The 14,722-nt window shown below is 56.9% G+C and overlaps 2 protein-coding genes across 9 annotated transcripts in view; both read right to left on the minus strand.

Annotated features, from left to right (window-relative positions):
- Positions 1-8,316, minus strand: LOC146402245 (uncharacterized). Of its 2 annotated transcripts, XR_014805636.1 has the most exons (6): positions 8,188-8,316; positions 6,846-7,029; positions 6,543-6,642; positions 5,533-5,752; positions 3,033-3,241; positions 1-1,844 (listed from the first exon to the last, which is right to left on the minus strand). XR_014805636.1 is itself a non-coding variant. In XM_084959866.1 (4 exons), exons 1-3 carry the CDS (start codon positions 8,271-8,273, stop codon positions 6,544-6,546), a joined length of 369 nt encoding a protein of 122 aa, XP_084815992.1. In that variant the 5' UTR covers positions 8,274-8,316; the 3' UTR covers positions 5,098-5,752; position 6,543. The 2 variants fall into 2 exon arrangements, 1 of the variants encoding a protein (XP_084815992.1); XM_084959866.1 differs by lacking the exons at positions 1-1,844; positions 3,033-3,241 and having other exon boundaries at positions 5,098-5,752.
- CCDC102A (coiled-coil domain containing 102A) overlaps positions 8,142-14,722 on the minus strand; it is a 20,561-nt gene continuing 13,980 nt past the window's right edge. For all 7 annotated transcript variants that reach the window (XM_005655789.4, XM_013988526.3, XM_084959820.1 and 4 more), the window contains 4 exons: positions 14,308-14,517; positions 12,661-12,831; positions 11,454-11,557; positions 8,142-9,263 (listed from right to left, as the gene is read on the minus strand). In XM_005655789.4, coding sequence (XP_005655846.3) covers positions 9,134-9,263; positions 11,454-11,557; positions 12,661-12,831; positions 14,308-14,517 — 615 coding nt within the window. In that variant the 3' untranslated portion in view covers positions 8,142-9,133. The remainder of the gene's footprint in view (positions 9,264-11,453; positions 11,558-12,660; positions 12,832-14,307; positions 14,518-14,722) is intronic.

Genomic DNA, 14,722 nt, shown 5'->3' on the forward strand with positions numbered 1-14,722 from the left:
AGGTCAAAGCAGTTGTACCTTTAATATCCGTTGCCTGGGGGGAAAAAAAAAACCCACGTTGACGGAAGGCTATTATGAATTCCACAGATCGTTTAAATGAATCTGTGCCTCATGTGCTCTGTGCCTCCACTTGAAAGTGGTACGAGTCTGGGGGAAACATATGGATTTGAGAAGCCCTTGGCCTTCCTCCCAGCCCCTTCCCCAGGATCAGAGACACAGAAAGGGCTGGAGAAGTGATGCCCCGCTCAGCGCCCCTGCATCCGGGAGGCGGCAGCCACAGGGCTTCGGAGCTGGGGGATCTAATACAGCAGGGAGGGAAGATGTGAGATAGGGCCAGTTCTCGGCGGAGATGGGGGATGGCGAAACTCGGGGCTCTGCTCTGGGGCCCCAGCCTCTGGCCATTTCCTGAAACAAACCTGTCCCTTGGCAGCAACACCAGCCATGTAATTTATAGGGCGCGGTACAAAATGAAAATGTGGGATGCCCTTTAAAATTATTAGCAATTTTGAGTTGTGGCTCCGTGGAAACAAACATGACTAGTATCCATGAGGACATGGGGTTCGATCCCTGGCCTTGCTCAGTGGATTGAGGATCCAGCGTTGCAGGTTGCAGGTCTGTCACAGGTCTGTGTATGTTGTAGACACATGGCTCAGATTTGATGTGGCCGGGGCTGTGGCGTAGGCTGGCAGCTACAGCTCCGATTCAACCCATAGCCTGGGAACTTCCACATGCTGCGGGTGTGGCCCTAAAAATAAATAAATTAATTAAGTTATTAGTAATTTTAAGACAGCAACAACAGAGCACTAAACCAAGCACAGGGTCCGTCAAAGTTCGGGGCCCTGTATGACTGCAAAGGCCACACACCCAGGAAGCTGACCCTACTTGGCCTGTCTCTCTCTGCTAGAAAAGTGGTGTCAGGAGCATGGAGCAGCAGAGAGGAAGTGAGGGAGGCCACCTCATGGGAAAGGCAGTCAAGAAAGGGCCAGGGGCCAGCCCAGCCTTGGTTTGTTGCCACTATAACGGGGGACCCTCTGGGGCCTCGTGGCGGCTGCCTGTCAGGCTGCTGGAGGGAAGGCTGGGGCTGGGGAGAAGCAGACAGGTGGGCACGGAACACCTCTGCAGCCACAAGCCTTGCACGGAGGCTGATTCAGAACCAGCCTGGAGGGAGGAGGGAGGAGGGAGGAGGGAGGAGGGGGTCAAGGTCACCCTCAGGGGAGAGGGGAGGGGACTTGAGGGCCGGGAGAAGAAAAATGAGATAAACAGCAGCGTGAGCCACAGTGGCCCTTCCTGGCTCTGTGTGGCTTTCAGAGCCCCCTGACCTTGAACCCGGTGTCAAAGGTCCCCCCACTGGACAGATGAGGAAACACCCGAGGTGAAGCAGCTGAAGCTGGAGGTCCCGACTCCCACTCACCTGCTCCTCCGTGTCTGCTTCTAGCCTCACCCTGCAAGGGGCAGACGGGAGAACAGCGGCCCGGATCGGTGGGGAGCTGCCACTGGTGGAACAGGGTTGGGGGGTACCCAGGGGTCCCAACTTCCAGAGCGAGGCTTTCCCTCGTGGCCACTGCCCCCCTCCCACCTCGGGGCCCTCACCCACTCATCTCCCTTCACTTGGCCTGTCTCTCCCGATTGGCAGCGCGGGCAGGTGTGAGTGTGTATCTAGGACATGCAGGACCTTCTCTTCTTCCCCAAATGCAGGGCCAAGGCCAGCTCCAGGGCCGCGTCACTGATCCTGGTCCAGCCCCAGATGTGTGCCCCTGGTGCCTTGGTTACTGTTTTTAAATCAGCCGTGAGATAGCCCCGCTGCTCTATCCGGGTTTGATTGTCCATAAAAAAATTAATGGTCCCTGCAAATAAAGAAGCACAACAACAGAGGAAGGCTTTTTAGACAATCAATTAAAAGCCTGGGAGAGGAATTATCTCATTGAAATATCAATTTTTAATAGCACTGCATCTTTGAATTTCCTCTCAAAAAACTTTGCACAGTCCATTTGCCTGCCCTGGTTTCTAACTTCATCTCTTCACTGCCTTGGACCGACCTGAGCCTCTGGGACTGGCCTCGGGGCGCCCAGAGCACGGACCTGAGAGGGAGTCATTCATTCATTTCTTCACCCATTCATTCATTCATCGAAGGCTTTTGGGCTCCTGCTGTGTGGCAGGCATAGGGGCTGGGGGTACCAAAGTGACTAACACGAATCGAATCCTAGCCTTGGGGAACTGCCAGGCTAGCGAGTCAGCACCAGCCAGGTGAGTAGATGGGTAATTACAGAAGGGGAAGCCATCTGGCAAAATCGGTATCAAGGGACTGCGAGGGGGGTTAACGGGCACAGGAGAGGGAGTATCTATGTAGCTAGTGGAGCCAGGGAAGGATGTAAAGGCAGAAGGAACAGCATGTCTGGTGGCCCCGAGGCCAGAACAGACTTGGGTTTTGGAGGAGCGGGTGAGGAGGCCAGTGGGCTGGAATGCTGAGCTCCAGCTGTGCAGACACACCACCTGGACCTGGACCTGCAAGAGCCCCGGAGGCCAGGAAGAGGCATGAGGTAAATTCAAAGTACCCCGGGAGCGGGTCAGTGGTTACCAGCACCCTTGCTAGAGAGCAGCGGCTCGGATTCAAATGCTGCCTCTTCGTTGCTGTGAGACCTCAGGAAGCCGCTGAGGGTCTCAACCTCGGTTTTGCCACCTGTAAAGTGGGTTGATGTCTGTGATGGCCTCCTTGGGCTGTCATGAGCCTCAATAGAAATAGCAGAGGCAGACTGCCTGCCGTGACATCTCTTTTTTTCTCTGTGTCCTTCCCCCACCCCCAGGCCTGGCAGCTTCCTCAGTTTGCCGTTCGGGGACTGGGCAGCCAGATAACTTGATCTTATAAGGATTCCCACCAGATGAATTCCCAAGGGATTTTGTGACACACCTAATTCCGGTTTATTGTCAATGGGGTGGGCTTGTGGGGAGGGGGTGGTGGTCCAAGGACAGACAAAGGTGCGTCTGTTCTCCCAGTGCTATCGTCTAAACCCCATTCGATCCTGGAATTAAGATACCTGGGTGATGGAGTTCCCGCTGTGGTGCAGTGGGTTAAGAACCTCACTGCAGTGGCTCGGGTTGCTGTGGAGGTGCAGGTGTGAGTCCCAGCCTGGCACAATTGGTTACAGGATCTGCAGTTGCCACAGCTGCGATGTAGGTTGTAGCTGTGGCTTGGATTCAATCCCCAGTTCAGAAACTTTGATGTGCTGTGAGAGTGGCCATAAAACTTAAAAAAAAGAAAGAAAGAGAGAAAGGAAGGAAGGAAGGAAGGAGGGTATCCAGGCAACTGAGCAGGTGATCAGGTGAGGGTTTCTGAGACTGGACGGACGGTGAGGACGACTGGTCTCCCACACAGACACGAGGGGTGTCCTTGGACAAAGGGGGACAAATAACACCTCTGGGTGCTGAAGCCCATGCTGGGGCTTGATAAATGTCCTTTCTAATCCCCACAGCACCCCATGTTACAGATGTGGAAACTGAAGCTCAGGTAGGCGGTGTTGAGTTAGAGATGTAGGCAAATTCACATCTCCGCCTGCTCCCCACGCCCCCGCTGAGTTACTGTAACGGAGCTCAAAGGAGTGAAAGATTATAACCCTATTAAAAAAAACAATCCCTGGGGAGTTCCCATTGTGGCTCAGTGGTAACAAACCCACCTAGTATCCATGAGGATTCAGGTTCAATCCCTGGCCTTTCTTAGTGATTAAGGATCCAGCATTGCCATGAGCTGCGGTATAGATCACAGATGCCACTCAGATCCCGCATAGCTGTGGCGGTGGTGTAGGCTGGCAGCTGTAGCTCTGATTTGACCCGTAGCCTGGAACTTCATATGCTGTGGGTGCAGGCCTAAAATGAAAGAAAAAAAAAAACCACGGGGGTTCCCAGGACACGGTTGCGGGGTGCCCTTGTGTAAGCCACTTTGCTCTCTGGCCCTGAGTTTAATTCGTCCAGGTAATGATGAGGTTGAGGTTCCCAACCCCCACCTGCCAAGTTAGAGCCTCAAGTCAGATGCTGGATGAGAAAGAGCCTTGAGTGATCTCAAGGGAAAAGGGTTTTGGTGACAGCAGTTTGCACTATCATTACTTTACTCTTGCCGCCCTCCCTTCCCTGAACATTCACGGAGCATCTGCTTTGAACCAGGCTCAGACCTGGGCTGAGAGCTGTATCTGAGAATGCCTGGTCTTTGGAGCTGCCCGGATTCGAATCCTGGTGCTGTCATTTACTGGCTGGTTCCTTCCTCTCTGGGTCTTGGTTTCCTCATCTTGCCATCGTCTACCTCTGGCGCAGGGGCATGAGCTTTGGATCCATGGGGTCCAGATTCCCAAGAGCTTGAGATCCAGCTCTTGGGAATCTGGTGCGAGCAGACGAGGCATGCCCCAGGGTGGAGCTGTCACCCCGTGTGAACAGGTAACTGGTACTCCAGCCGGTGGACAGGTATGGAGAGGATGCCGGGTAAGCCAGGAGGGGAGGGAAAGAGGGGCCTGCCTGGACTTCATTCCACAGCAATAGGGGCCTGAGGCCAAGGCCACTGGGGAATGTGCTGAAGGGCAAGGCTGAAGCTCCTTATGGGCCAATACGTGGAATGCGACTTTACCTGTGCAACTGTGGGGAGCCGTGGCTGCGTGGGGCAGGGGGCAGCCAGGCTGCTCCTCTCTGACATGGGGGAGGCCTGGACAAAGGGGGAGCCAAAGAAACCTTCATGTCTACCCCTTTTCAGTCCTCGTCTCAGAGTGAGAGGGGAGCTAAGCCCCATGGAGACCATCCCCGCGCAGCTGCGTCTGTAGGGCTGGAGGAGAACCCAGAGGCTTTCCAGGGAGCCCCTGATCCACTGGGAGGCAGCCACCTGGGGCCTGGGAGGCAGCTGGCATCTTGCAACCCTGCAATTAGCAGGCAGAGGAGCTGGGTGGTGGTGGTAGGGGGAGCAGGCTGAGCACTGCAGCTGCTTCCTGGCTGCTGCCTCTGTCTCCAACCCTTCCACCCACTGCCCCACAGGGGTGCCCAGGGTGCTGGTGGGCCCCCAGGCAGATGGGGCACTCGGGTCTTGGGACAAGATGAAGAACATAAGGAAAGCCAGAAAAGCAACACTAACAGTGAAGTCATCTTGTGTTTAGAGAACCCAATTGCTAGTGTCCCCATTTTACAAATAAGGGAAGCCCAGAGAGGGACAGGAGGTTGCCAGAAGACACACAGCCAATCAGAAAGCAGCTAGATCTGGAAGCCAAGCTTGTCTGGAGGGCTAGGGTATGGGGGGGCACTAGGGTGTGGGAGTGTGGGCATAGAATACAAGGCGGGGATCCCTAGGGGCTGCCTGGATGTGGCCAAATGAACTTGGTTGGAGAGCAAGGGAAGGCCAAGCCTTCAGAGAACAGACTCCAGGCTCCCCAGCCTCATGCTGGAGGGGGAGAAGGGGCTGCGTGGGGCAGTGGCTGGCCCAGCAGGTTCTCCAGCTTCTCACTGGCTCCAGGTCTGTGAGAAGACGCCCTGGCACTGCTACCTCTGGGCTGCTGCCACTTTCAGTACCTGGGAGACTCCTTGGCTGACCAGCAGAAAGATGTCTGGGACTGGTCCTGTGGATACTGCAGTGAAGCTGGAGTCTGGAGTTGGGGGTCGGGGGTGGGGGGTGGTTCTGGCTTCAGCCTTCTACATCTCATCCATCCATCCATCCGTCCATCATTCCTTCCCTCACGAGGCCTAGGGTGCTGTGCTGGCTGCTGGAAGGATTCCCGGTCTCCGGGAGCATCTGGTGGGGCGGGAGAAGCAGAGAAGCACACAACCCGCTAAGACTCTAAAAGTGAACCAAGCAGGCCGAGCTTTGAAGGGCTGCTGGGACTTTGATGGAGGAGGGGCTGTTCTGGGTGGCAGGGTGTTCAACACGGCTGGAGCTGCAGGGTCTGTGGAGTGCGGTGGGGCCAAAGGGGGGCATGGGTTCCCCATATGGGGCCTTTTCTTGGAGGGGTGGGGGAAGGGGGTCACAGTCTGGTCTCAGACTGCCTGACCTGGAAGGCCAGGGTCACTACTAACCAGCTGTGTGGCCCTGGGAGAGTTACTTGCTCCCTCTGAGCCTCTGCATCCTTGGCGCAGAGGTAACTCACGATGGGAAGCACCCTGTGCGGCTCCATACACATTACCTGTTCTCAGCAGTCACCCTGTGGTGACAAGGAACCTGCAGGAGTTCTGGGCCCATAGGTGACGCATGTACCTGGCCTGGCTATGCTTCACACTGACTCTGACCAGCGCCTCCCGCTCTGTCGCTCAATTTCCTCACCTGTTCAAAGACCAGAGGAGGCCAGAGGAGACCCTCGCATGCCTCTAGGGGCTAGGCGGTGACAGAGATGAGGGGGATGCAGGTAAGGCTGCAGGGAGCCGTGGGGACTGTGGCCCACGGGTGCCTGTGTCCCCTTCCAGGGAGCACCTGCCTCTCTGCTCAGCAGGTGAGGCCACAAGGGGTGTGAGCCCAGCATGGTCCGAGTGCTGATTTCTCAAGAAGGGGACTCCCACATTTTTTTATGAGAAAACGTCCCATTATTAACCTTAGCAATGCATTCTCAGTATAGCTTTTAAGGTATCCTGTGAGCCGGAGCAGATGCTTCTGTTGACAGACGCCGCCACCACCACCACCGGACAGAAGGGCTGTGTGCAGGGAGGCAGTGTGAGTTCCAAGACCAGAGACCCTTCCAGTTCCGGGTCCGCAGCTGTGTTTCCCTCCCAAGACTTTGGGTTTCCTTTGTCTGTTCCAAGTGGGAGGCCAGATTCTCTCCTCACAGAGGTTCTCAGGAGCGGCCCTGCCCCCAGACAAGAGCTGTAATGGGCCCCTCTGCTCAGCACTATCTCACCGGAGGTGCCGCAGAGTCTGGGGGAGCCCGCCGGGCCAGACCCAGACGGTCTGCTCTGTGTCTGGGAGTGGCAGGCCTGCCCGGAGGCCTGGGGGCGGCTCTGGGGGCTGCTGTCAGTGAGTGCCTGGCTCCCGGCTCCCAAGGGTCAAAGGGCAGCACTTCAGCCTCTTCTGGGGCCCGCTTCCTGTTTGGGAGAGAAAACAGAAAGACCCCCCACCCACCCCCACAGGAAACGGTCCTCTTCCTGCAGCACCTTTTCCGCTGGCCCCCGCTGGAGGGGGGAAGGCCTGGGGGTGGTGGGTCCTGGGGGCTGGGTCTCCCCAACCCCGTCTTCCCCTCCTCAGAGCCCAGGAGGCGGCCTGGGGCTTGCCACAGCAAACCCCACCTCACCAGCATGGTTAATTTAGGCTTAGCAACAGGGGACACAATCAGTCGGCGTTGTATTTATTAACCCCGCTGGCTCCTGGGCTTGCTGCCCCCTGCGCCTCAGCCCCCGGGCTTGTGGCGCCCTTGGGTCCCAGCACCATGGCCCCAGGGGTCCCTCAGAATGGGCTGCAAAGAGAGAAGGCCTGCAGTGCAGCTGCCACCCCCAGCGGGGAGCCTCTTTCTCAACCGAATTTAACTCTTCGTTGGTGCCAGGCCCCTGCTCCAAGCCTGGCTTGCTGTGCTCACTGTGAACACAGGGAACTCACCATGGCCCACAGACCAGAGCAGTTATGACAGTGCCCCTCGTGCACTGAAAGCAGCCCTGATGCCCACGTGAAACTCATCAAGGGCAGGTGTCTCGACTGCCACTTCAACTTGTGAGGATTCAAAAATGTAGGTTACTGTGTTTGTAATAACCTTTGCCACTAGATTTAATATAAATCAGCAGGTTATAGAAGGTTCAGACATTACCAAAAATAAAAACAAGGGAGTTCCCATTGTGGCTCAGCAGGTTACGAACCCAAGAGTATCCATGAGGATGCAGGTTCGATCTCTGGTCCTGCTCAGTGGGTTAAGGATCCAGCATTGCTGTGAGCTGTAATGTAGGCCAGCAGCTATGGCTCCAATTCCACCCCTAGTCTGGGAACTTCCACATGCCTTGGGTGCGGCCCTAAAAACAAACAAACAAAAAATTAAGGGGCTCCCTTGTGGTGCAGTGGATTAAGGATCTGGTATTGTTATTGAAGTAGCTTGGGTTGCTGCTGTGGTGTAGGTTCAATCCCTGGTCCGGGAACTTCCATATGCTGTGCGCCCAGCCAAAAACAAAACTAAAACCAAAATTATCTATGATTTCACTACGTAGAGCAGAGCTACGGGAATGACAACAGGATTTATTATTTGCTGTGTTGTTACCTACCTCTGGGCAAACTCCCACCAGTCAGCTGTCTGATCTTCATCCCTCACAGCAGAAGCCAGCTGGCAAATCCCTCCTCTCCAGGGCATACCTTGGAATACTTCATAATAACTAACCTTTACTGAGCTCCCAAGGAACTCGTCTAATTCTTAGCACGGCTCTATGAGATGTCCAATTTACAGATGGCAAAATCAAAGCTCAGAGAGGGCAAGTCACCTCCCCAAGGTTGCACAGCCAGTAAGAGAGAGAAGAGATGTGAATCTATCTGGTGCCCAAGCTGAAGTCTCCTCCAGATTGGACGCGCACCGTCCCTTCTCCTGCCCCTCACAGGGGCTGGATTCCAGGCCACGCGGCCCTTCAGGTGTGCGTTCACTTTCTCACATTCATTCGTCACGCAAGGGACTTCATGTCAATACTCCTGAGCTCAGGTTCGGTGACAGGCGCAGGCCGATCCTGTCTGTCGCCCACATCAGGCGCCCACATCTGCCACACGCTTAGGACTCTGCCCCGAGAACCCGAACTCCATTTATTACAAAAGACTGGGTTTCTCACATTGTGCTATGAACAGCCCCAGCCTCAGCCTGACCCCCAAGGCCCAGAGAGGCAGCCTGGCCAGAGGCCCCAGCAGCTCTCCTCCGACATGAAGGTCCTGGGTGAGCGGGGCGCCTAGACTGGGCTGAGAGCGATTCTGTGTTTATAAAACCAAATGGGTCCAGGGACCGTCAGCACATATATATATTATATATAAAACACGGCCATGGCTTCCCTTCCATGGGCTGCAGGTCAGGTGGGGTCACAGAGGCCCACCGTGGGGGAGAAGGGAGGCGTCCATGGCAGACCGGGCTCTGCTCCCAGAGTGAGCACAGGCAGCTGCATCAGTTCCAGTGGCCGGTCCGCCTGGGCACTTGGGGGCCTGGGCACCGGGCCGGTCCTGCCCAGCCCTGGGAGTCTAGGCCACCTGGATCTGCAGGTCTTCATCCTCGTCCAGGTCGCTGGCTCCGTCCCCCGCCTCCTCGGCACCAAAGCGAGCACTGCGGATCTTCCCAAAGAGAGGGGCGCTCTGCTGCTGCCTGCGGAGCCTGCGCGGTGGGGCGACGGGCGGGCGGGTCAGGGATGAGCAGGATCGGCTGGTGCCGACAGCAGCTAAGCCTCCCTGAGCGCTTCCCGCTGCCAGGCACCAGACAGGGTCTTTCACAAACACTACCTCATCTCCCTTCACCCTCCCAGACGCCTCTGAAGTGAGGGCGCTGCTGCTGTCACCTCCACTTAAGAGACAAGGAAACTGAGGCACGGAACAGCGCAGTCATTTGCTCCAAGTCCCACAGACAGCAGGGAGTCGGGCTGGGTCCTAAGCTGAAACGGCTGCCTCTGGAGCGGGCCAGGGACTTGGAGAGGTGAAGCAGCTGGCTGCAGGTCTCGGGGCTGGGATTCAAACCCAAGCCGGGCTCTAAAGCCCATAGGGAGAGAGAGACTTTGGGGGCCGGGCTTCTGAATCTCCTACATCCTTAATGTCAGTAAGAAAGGGCTCCACCCTCGTCCTGCCCCCACCCATTACAATTCCCAAAGCTAAAATTTAGGAAGCAAACTTGGCCTCTAAGAAGAGCTGCTGCAGGAAATGCGCCCCCAGCCCCTGGTTTCCCTCCATCCCCTCAGCCCAGCAGAGTAGCTGCCCAGGCTGCATCTTACTGGAAGGCATGAATTATTAACACAGCAGGGGGGGCGCGGGCGGGGCCTCCATTACTGCGGGGTGATTTAGAGAGCTGTCCTGAACATTAAAGCTCAAAAAGTTGGGGAGTGAAATGAAGCAGCGGCCCTAGGCAGCCCCGCCCTCGCCATGGAAGCACTTGAGAGGCTGGGCAGCACCCGGCCAGCCCATGTTGGGAGTTGATGGCCCCCAAAGAATGCGGCCAAGAGTGCGGGAAAGCCCTGAGGCCAGGCGGCCTTCTGAGGGGTGTGTGCTGGGGCGGCGTGCGGGGCGGGGGTGGGGGTGCTGAGCAGCACCAGCCAGGAACCCCCATCCCCCCAAGCCCGACTTGGACTCAGGCCTGGGGCCCTGCACAGCACTTTAAAGGCAGCATCCCAGGCAGCTGGGGAAACTGAGCCAGGCCACATGGCTGTCAGCTCTGGCTCCACAGTCCCACCTCTCAGCCAGACACTCAGCATGCGTAGGATGAGGCAGAGGGCTAGGGGGCCGTCTGGCCTGGCCTCCACCAGCTGTGTGGCCGCGGAAGGACTTACCGTCCTGTGTCTCAGTGCCAGCCCCCTTGGGGAAAAAAGATCTTTCTCTCCCTTCTCTCAGAGGAGCATGATTCCTGTAGCACAATGTTGTCTGATCGAATATCAAAGCCCCACTACTGTTAAGTATTTATTATGTGCCAGCTACTTTCATAAGCATAGATCAGCTCATTGCATTCCCACAAGGTAAGAAAAACTATTATCATCCCCATTTTACAGATGAGGAAACTGACAAAGAGAAGTTACGTGGGAGTTCCCTGGTGGCCTAGCAGTTAAGGATTTGGCATTGTCACTGCTGTGGCTCAGGTTTGATCCCTGGGAATTTCCACATGCCATGGGTGCAGCCAAAAAACAAAAAGAAAAAAGACGTTAGGTGGCCCCAAATGACACAGCTCCTGAGTGCAGAGCCAGAATTCCCACCACCCAGGCAGGCCTGGCTGCAGAGCCCAGGCTGTCAGTTCCCCGAAATAAGTAAGGGCCTGTCCTGGGCCTGGCCCTGGCCCAGGAAGAGTCAGTCCTTGCAGGTAGGGATTGTGACACGGGGTGAGGCTTGGATGTTGTCTGATATCCCTTGGGCCTCTGTCACTGAGGCTGATAGGCCCTGCCTACAGCTAGGGGGTCGGGCCGCCGTCAGCGCTGGGGCTCCTCCCTGGTTCCCTGCCCTCCAATCCCTCAGATCCCAGCTGGCCTGGGGTCTGCTTGTTCTTCTTATCAGAGATTCCCCAGACCCAGCGGCCCCGTCTGCTGCCCTACGCTGCGCCTGACCTCTTGGGCTGCAGGACAATTGCAGGCCTCCCAGATGGTCTAACTTCCTGCCCTCCCTTCCCTGGTTTCCTGGTCTGGCTCTTCCTGCCTGGAGAGGACAGGATTCTGGCCCCAGGGTGTCCAGATCACTTCCTTCTCTGTCTTCCCCTCTAGGCCCAGCTTGGAGCACAAACCCTGACCTAGAGGCTTCCCTGGGCTGGAAGCATCTCTGCCCTGTTTCTGCGGCAGGGCTGGGAGGCCTCTTCCGCAGGGCTGCAGCTGGGGCCCACCTGGACTGCACATGCTCCAGCTGCACCTGCAGGTTCTCGCTCTGCTCCGTCTGCTCGTCCAGCGACCGCTGCAGCTTCCGTGCCTGGTTGTGGGCCTCATCCAACTAGGGGGAGAGCAGGGCCAAGAGCATCTTGGGTTGGGGCGGCCCAACCTACCATCCACTTAGGACCAGCCACTCCTGCCACTCCTTTGTGGGAATGTCCTTCTCCAAGAGCAATTCCTGTCTCTCCTTTGAGGCCGGGATCAAGGCCCACCTCCTCCAGGTAAATATCCCTTTTGCTCTCCTTCTTCCCTGTTGCCCCTCCCTCCCAAATCTACCCATCCTCCAATGGCCCAAGTTACTGATTCATCCATCTCCCAACCTATCCCTATGAATCTGTCCATCTGACCACTCATCCATGGGAATGCCACCTGCCCATGGACCTACCCACCTACTCACCAGTCATTAACCTATTCAGCCACCCATTCACCCTACCCATGGTCCTTGCACTCTTCCATACTATCTTCCCTTCTATCCATCCTTCTGTATTTTACCTCCATTCATTCTTCCACCCACTGACCCAGTCACTTGTCCATCTGTCTACTGTCCACTCGGTCATCCGTCTTTCCATATATCCACCCATCATCCATCCACCCATCTATCCATCCAATTACCTACCCATCCGTCCGCCCATATATCTTACCTGCCCACCCACATACCCATCCATTGATCCACCCACCTAACCACTCATCCGCCCATCCACCCATCCAATCACCTGCTCATCCATACATCCAGCTATCTACCAGCCCATCCACCCACCCACCCACCCACCCACAGTTCATCCACTCACCTGTACATCCACCCAATCAATCATCAGACATCTGTTGTTTCATCTCATCCATCTCCTCTCTCTCCGTCTCCCATCCATTTGTTCACCTATTTCCTCATCCACATATTCATCCATCCATGGAGTTACCCTTCTGTTCTTCTATTGAACCACTTCTGCATCCACCCACTCATCCATCCTAATCTATTCATCCACCTTGTCTCTCCATTTTTCTTCCTATCTCCCTAGCCGCACACCATTTGTCACCCATCCACCTGCTCTACCCTGAGTGCCAAGTGCTGGGGACCCAGCACGGAGCAGCATGGGAGGGCCCTGCAGCCCCATCCTATCTACCTGAGCTGAGGCCTGCAGGCTGCCTGGAGCCCCAGCAGGTGCTCACCTCATCCTCAGCCTGGGCCAGCTCTTTCTTCAGCTCCTCCACCCGCAGCCGCAGCTTCTTCACCTCTGCCTCGTGCTGCTCCACCCGCCGGTTGGCATGTGCCAGCTCCGCCACCTTCTCCTGGCACTGCTTCTTCAGCTTGCCGTGCACATGCTTCAGGTCTGCCAGCTCCTGCAGGGGAGCGAGGCGGGGGGGTGGGGGTGGAGTCCATGTCAGAGGGCATCACGCCACCTCCCCAGAATCTATGCCCCCACTAGAGCTGAAATACCAGCACTAGAGCTGGCTGAGCAGCTGGAGGTCAGAGGTGCCGCCCAGTGAGGTGAGAAGGCTTAGGGGGCAATGTGGGGAGAGGCGGGTGGAATCAGAGGCTCCATTCCCGACATGGAACTTCACGGTGCCTCCTGGAGATGACATGGGGATGACGAGAGCTGAGTCAGGTTTTCTGGGGCGGGATGAAGTCAGAACTCTGGTGTGTAAACAGCATGACAGCTCTGGGTCTGTGCATGCGCAGTCGGGAAGGGGGCTGCCACCCTTTAGCTCTGGGCTTCTCTAAGTTCTCACATCTAGGAAATGGGAGTAGGCACTACCCGGTGGTCTCAAATCCAGCCTATTTGTTCCGTCTCCACTGGCCTCAGCCAGTCCTGGCCTCCATATCTCCTGCTGTCCCAGGAAACAGTGCCGGACTCCCCACGGGCCGGCCGTCCTATCCGCCTTCCACACAGCAGCAGGGGAGCGCTCAGAACTGCAACCTGCTTGCACCCCCTCTTACCCATAAAGGTGGCCTTGAGCTGCTGCCTCACCTGCCACGTTCCTCTTACCCACTCCCTCCAGCCTTACTGGCCTCCCCTGTTCCTCCAGAGCTCCATGTCACTGTCACCATGCAACATGTATTCACATTATTTCCAAATTCTCTCCTGGAGTCATTTCATCCCCCAGTCAAGGTCTGTGTTCCCTTGAGACCTGGGCTCAAAGGTCACTGCCTCAGGGAAGCCTTGCTTGGGCCCTGGGCCTGAGCCTGGTCCCCTGGTATCCCCTATGCCCTCTTCCTGAGCAGCCCCGGAGCTGCCTGATGGGCATGAATGTGTGATGGAGAGACCAGTGTCTGTGTCCTTCTGGGCCACTGGCTCCATGAGAGGAGGCCACATCTGCCCTGTCTATCCACTGCTGTGTCCCCAGCACTGAAGCAAGGCCTACGCACAGCTGGTGCTCAATAAACATCTGGTGGGTCAACAGAAGGGCTGCGAAGGAGTTCTCTCGTGGTGCAGTGGGTTCGGGATCTGGCACTGTTACCACAGTGGCTCTGGCTGCTGCTGGGGTATGGGTTTGATCCCTTCCACACACCGTGGATGTGGCCAAAAAAAACCAAACGGGGGGGAGGGGGGCTGTTGAGAGGATTAAATGATATAATGGACAAAAAGCAATGGCACAGGGCCCTGGCCACATGGTGCCCAATAAATGCAGCTACTGTGATGATCACAGTGCCGGGCCCCTGGCAGGTGCCTAGGCGGAGGAGCTGCTGGGCCAGTCACCACCGCTGTCGCTAGCTGTCCTCAGCAGTTACTTCACCGATCCCTGGCCTCCCTCAGGCTGGAGCCAGACACACAGGAGGTGCTCTCCCCTCCCTGGCTGCGCTCCCCACGGCCCCACCTTGTTCTTCTCAAAGAGCGCGGCTTGGCTGGCCCTCAGGTCGCAGTCTAGGGCACTGGCTGTCTGCCGCCGTCGCCGGGCCAGCGCCTCCTCCAGGTCCCCGAGCTGCGCCCGCAGCTTCTTGTTCTCCCGCTCCAGGCCCAGCTTCTCCGTCTCCAGCCGCTCACGGCGACCCCACTCGGCTGCGTTCTCTGCCTGCAGCCGCTCCATCTGCAAAGGGCAGGATGGGGAAGGGGCACGGAAGGGCCTGAGTGGGATGTGCCCCCTCGCCACCTCCCATCACCACATTTGGCTCCAGGAAGCAGGTCCAGCGGCAGTGGTGATAACTAACCTGGGCTTACTTCACGGTGGGCAGGATGGAAGGGCGCGCTGTCTCTAGGTGGGAGGGAGGCCTGCCCCCCACAGACTGGAGCAC

The sequence above is a fragment of the Sus scrofa genome, chromosome 6 (assembly GCF_054392235.1).
Source record: "Sus scrofa isolate SSC_HxYL_T2T_F1_AM1 chromosome 6, Sscrofa_HxYL_maternal_Yorkshire_Landrace_v2.0, whole genome shotgun sequence".
NCBI lineage: Eukaryota > Metazoa > Chordata > Mammalia > Artiodactyla > Suidae > Sus > Sus scrofa.

Bases quoted from the DNA above. Each gene is read 5' to 3' on its own strand.
- LOC146402245 (XM_084959866.1), bottom strand. From the start codon at position 8,273: ATGCCCTGGAGAGGAGGGATTTGCCAGCTGGCTTCTGCTGTGAGGGAT. The intron at 7,030-8,187 runs GTAGGTAACAAC...TCTCCCAAACAG, and splicing joins TGGTGGGAGTTTGCCCAGAG to GAAGCGGGCCCCAGAAGAGG. The intron at 6,643-6,845 runs GTGAGATAGTGC...CCCTGCACACAG, and splicing joins CAGACTCTGCGGCACCTCCG to CCCTTCTGTCCGGTGGTGGT.